The sequence below is a fragment of the Cydia fagiglandana genome, chromosome 7 (genome assembly GCF_963556715.1).
Source record: "Cydia fagiglandana chromosome 7, ilCydFagi1.1, whole genome shotgun sequence".
Lineage (NCBI taxonomy): Eukaryota > Metazoa > Arthropoda > Insecta > Lepidoptera > Tortricidae > Cydia > Cydia fagiglandana.
The window spans coordinates 15,413,436-15,418,736 of record NC_085938.1 but is presented as its reverse complement, the minus strand read 5'-3'; the positions used below and the strand labels follow the sequence as shown (position 1 = coordinate 15,418,736).

Sequence of the window (5,301 nt, the reverse complement as noted above, 5' to 3'; positions counted from 1 at the left end):
ACTTAGGGTCGGTTGCACCAAACTGTTCGTATTGTTAAAGAGTTCGCTAAATTTTTATGTATGGAAAGTTTCATAGTAAAGCGCTGGGGCGCGCCGGCTGACGTTGATCAGTCTGTCAAATGTGGTCGGTGCAACTGGCCCTTAGTTAGGGGGTTAGTTCCCGATTCGCCGGATTCTTGTTTCACCAGATTCTAGTTTCGTCGGACTCGAAATTTAATGTGAATTGTGACACCCTAAAGCCGACCACTGACTAACAGTCCGCCGGACGATATCGGCCGGTGAATTGTTCGGAGCTGTCAAATTTTTGTTCTAACTGACAGGCCGATATCGTCCGGCGGCCTGTTAGTCAGTGGTCGGCTTAAAGAAAATCCGGCGAAACAGGAATTCGCCAGTAACTGGCCGCCCTGAACTAAAAATGAATTCTATTCACCTATAAACAGAATTCATTTTAGTGTAAGGTTTCAATAGCTGGCCAGCTTTCAATAACTGGCCACCTTATACTAAAAAGAATTCTATATATATGTGAATAGAATTTATTTTTGGTTTGGGGTGACCAGTTACTAAAAGTGGCCAGTTACTGGCGAATTACCCTACTCTTTATGTTTAATATTTTGTGTTAGCAGAGGAAAAAGAAATTCTGTCTTTTAAGCTGGTCCTGAGACAAAATTTTAAGCATTGTCTCTGGTCTACATAGAGTTGCAATTTTATTAAACAATTCTTGGTTTCCAAAACCATAAAAAAAATTGAGAAATCGGTTGGATTTTATCACTTTTATAACTATTGCTCGTTTCCCTAACAATGTCGCATTTACTTTAGAATAATATTGTATCTGTTTTATATCTATTTCTCATTATATAAGGAAAATTATTTTAATAAAATGATGTTTATAACTTGAATAACATAAATATTGGAATGACTTTTGGTGTTTCTTCTATTAAATGATTTTACAATGAACTTTTGAGCTTTTTCGTGGGCTTGCTAAGATTGGATACGTATCTAGGTTCCCTATAATCTAACATTAAAGGGGCGGTAGAAATGAAAACAACTGTTCGTTACTGACTTACCAAAGAGGTATTTATTATATTATATAGATTAACATGTATTCAAATTCCGTTATAGATATTAATACTTTTGTGAGACATGGTTGCCATCTAAGCCTTCGGGCTGGTTTAGAAGATATTTCTCGGCATTCCCGTTAAGGCGGACAGTATTTATTATAGTGACATTCCATGTCCCTTTCCCTCCCTAAGCAGAAGGTGGCAACGACAAATTACTATAAAAGCTCAGTTAATTATAATTGAGTACCCATTCACATGATGTTGCATGATAATATGTGAATAGCCGGATGAAAACGAATAATGTCCTAACAGTATCACTCTTAACTGGTCATTGGTGGACCTTACATCTTTATAATAAGGTATAAGAATGAACAGTCAATAGTATGACGATGGTAGATGGTACCTTTGTTAAATCATTGAGGTACTTCAACAGTTTGTTTAATGAAGTGCAGTTGTATTTAAGTTTAAACGAGGCGAAGTAATTTGCCGTGGCCGCCGCCCGCGTGCGTCCAGCCGTATGAGTGAGTACACGTCGTATAACTTGTTAGCAACAACAACAACAGCATTTATATTAGTGTTTATTTATATATCGATATCTAATAAACTAATAACATTAAACATTTAAAAAATTAAACTAATGTAAGTCGCTGCAGTATAATATACAATAAATACATTATCTGGTAACTGTTCTATTAAAATAATTAACTCATTGATTAATATTTTACTGTATAATATTTTATGTAATAAAATTGTTCATTATAAGGTATCTAATTGCGCATTTTATAGGTACTTACACATAGTTACATGGTGGATACGGCTAAACAATGTTCGTGTCTAAACTAGCTACGAGTGCATATAAAAATTACACTAAAATACCTACTCATAATGTAGGTATGTCTACTCGGTATGACGCAGTATAAAGGCCCCAACAACAAAGAATATTTGCTACTTAAAAGATTCATTTACAGGTCTGTATGATAAGTGATAACTTTGAGCACTAAATTAACAGAAGCCACCATATGAACCATATCTATTTGAAACCCATAGATATAACTTACATGTAATGTATACTAGCTATTTTTCGTTGTAAAATCTACAGTAACATATGGTCGACTAAATGTGCTGGGCTTAACTTGGAGGCTGGTCAAAGGTCATAATAATTCACATGATCGGCAAACACCATCGCGTAAAACTACAATTTTAAAACTCTACTTTTGAATATAGCTAAAGAATATATAGGCATATATATGGTTGCTATAAATATTTAGAGATTTATGAAACTCGAAAGCAGGCAAGAGTGCAAAGGATTTTAAATCCAATCGTTCTGGCTCCTCCTCGATCTGACCCTCATTCATGATATGACATCATCAGACTTAATTCAAATACAACCCTCGACTCTCAAAACTATAATACATTAAATAAAAAAGAGTTTTTAAAACAATGACGCTTTGATTTGTAAGAAATTAATTTAGAAATAAAAGCTGCGTTTCGGTGTGGCTGGTCGGTAAGATTTCGGAGTTACCACGTTACGTAATAAAATCAATTACAACAACATAATTTAAAGCATGAAAATAATAATCACATATACGCATCAACAAGATATTCTCAAAACTATGAGATACAACTAGTATTAAGTTATATAAAATGTGGATTAATTCTTGCATTTAACAATATTGTCTTCAATAGCATTGCTCACATCCCAACAATTTAGATCTAATAGGACCGCACAAGGGAATAAACACGATTGATGTCGATTATCGCACAAACCAAATACATTTGCAATAGCAATCGATTATATAAGGCCAGTACATACCACATGCAGTGGCGTAGCTAGCATGGGTGGCACCCGGTGCGGAAATTGTGGATGTCACCCCAAAATTCAATCAAAATTGTAAAATATATTTAAAAAGCTTAATTGTAATTTTTGTTAAATAGCTCAGGATTTACCCCATCGCTTTCATTTTACGAATTTTTATAAGTGGCACTACTGATGTTCACGGTCCGGTGTCCCCCCAAATGGGTGACACCCGGGGCGGACCGCCCCCGCCGCCCCCCCTAGCTACGCCACTGACCACATGTACTGTGCATATGCAGCACAGCAATTGAATGTCATGCCGATCACTCTGCATTCCTACAACTGATAATTATTTAAAGTAATTCGTCATTTTAATAACGCAATTTTTACATCACGCGGCAAGTAAGTAGCAAGTAGTGTGGCATCTGACATGTAATTCCATATATACGTTACATCCGTGCATACGGCACACACGTGTCTAGGCATTGAGATAGAACCGTGCTGCATACGCAGTCTGGTTTGGCCTTTATTCCTCCATTTCATTATCCACACGATTACTTCAGAAGCGACAGATACCTATGTAATTACACCAGTTTACGCTAAAGGGAAGTCATGAAATTAATTACACATCAAATCCTTAAAACGCTTCAATTCTACTTATTGCCACACATTTTATTTGTCCTCAATGATATTATATATTTGCAAATTGCGTCGTTTGCGTCGTTCTGCTACGAAGGTGCGTGTGCGCCCGTCGTCGCGAGTAGGTTATTCTCAATACTATTAACCCTATAATATAGAGTTCCCCGGTGTTTGTACTGAAGTATGTTGAGTAACAATTAGGAACAATACTTAGCGGTCGGCAACCTTTTAGCAGCCAAGGGCCAAATAATAGTTACCGAAGTTGACGCGGGCCGCACTTTGTTAATATTTATGAATTTATCAGATATTGTCGTTTGTCAATATTACATACAAAATAGCCGGGGAAGGCTCGCGGGCTGCAAGTGAAAGCTTGCTGCCGCATGCGGCCCGCGGGCCGCTTGTTGCCGACCGCCGAGTTAAAGAATGTACACAGTAGCGGTTTTGACAGCTGCATTAGAGATTACTGTACATAATAGTCAAGTGACATCACGATAGCGTCATTAAATACTTCAGCAGCACGATATGATCTTCAACCGTGTATGTCGACTGAAGTATTTTGTGTATGGTACTGGGAATAACCCACTAGCGGGCGGTAGAAGGAAGGCCGGAGAAAGACACTACTGTAGCGACGCGCGCGAGTGCGCGGCGCGTACCGAACGGGTTCGATCACAATGCAGCTCAGTTGATTCGTACTTCATTATTTTATAATAAACTTATTGTACAAAATCTATAGTTATTTTAATACGTTAACACTATGCTATAGCTTCGGTTTGACGGTCGTTCCCTCTATCGTAAAGGAGCTTCCCAACCGGTACGGCTAACGTCACCCCTTCCGATGCAAACGATATGAGTATTCATAATAAAAAATACCGGAACCGGTTTTCTATATCATACTTTGTAACAATGTATATGTAAAGTTTGTAATAAAGGTACGAAAATTATGCAAATAACAACATTACCAAAATCGGGCAATAATTGACCAGTTAACGTGGTCGCTAATATCCTTTATCGAGCTACCGTTAAAGGCAGAGCACTTCAGCTCTCACTGGTTTCCCTGTATCACTTTGTTAGCGTCAAAACCAAGTGAACGCTCAAGCGGGGCATGCAGCGGAGCGTGCAGCGCGGCGTCCGAGTTAAAATAATGCAAATGTATGCGAGCAATCTCAGTAAATGCTGTTTTAAAATACTTAAAAGCGCGAAGCCACGCCACCCGCCCCGCACGCATACTCTTCTCAGGCGGCCTAGCCAAGGTGACAATCGCTATCGCTTCGCCATCGAGTCGCTTTGTGTCTCTTCCAAATTAGTGTGACAGTGACAGTTGAGTTTCGTCCTCTACGGAGCGTTAGCGATTGGCATGTTTACGGGGCCAGTTCAACCGTTAACGATAGCTCAGTTAGACGCATGCCCGAATGCCGACTAGTTTTACATATCGCCGAATATGCCGGCGAAGGTCTTCCTCAAGTTCTTCATGGTGTCCTCGGCGTCCTCGGTGAGCGCGGCGCTGAGCGAGCCCTGGCGCGCGAAGCCGCCGCGGCCCCCCGCCGAGCCCGCGGGCGCCGCGCCCGGGGCTGCGCTCGCTGCGCCCGAGGCCGAAGACACCGTCGATGATTGGGATGCTGGTTTAGAGAAATAAGCTTTAGTACTTTTTCATAGCGATGAAGCTCATATGTTATGTAGGGCATTTTTTCAAGGTTTTGTTATAAGTGGGTGCCAGGTGAATATCATTATGGATTTCATATTGAATCACCTTACATAAGTACTATGTTTTTTCTTTACTATGGAACTAATACTGAAATTGCGAAAAAAATA

The 5,301-nt window shown here is 39.4% G+C and overlaps 2 protein-coding genes across 2 annotated transcripts in view; both read right to left on the bottom strand.

Annotated features, from left to right (window-relative positions):
- The window catches only part of LOC134665995 (carboxypeptidase E-like), a 219,715-nt gene that overhangs the window by 36,305 nt on the left and 178,109 nt on the right, over positions 1-5,301 (bottom strand). The gene's annotated exons all lie outside the window — the stretch shown is intronic.
- Positions 1,049-5,301, bottom strand: part of LOC134666232 (synapsin) — a 122,091-nt gene continuing 117,838 nt past the window's right edge. Inside the window, exon 16 of the mRNA XM_063523383.1 lies at positions 1,049-5,108. Within this exon, the coding sequence (XP_063379453.1) occupies positions 4,915-5,108 (194 nt within the window). The 3' untranslated portion in view covers positions 1,049-4,914. The remainder of the gene's footprint in view (positions 5,109-5,301) is intronic.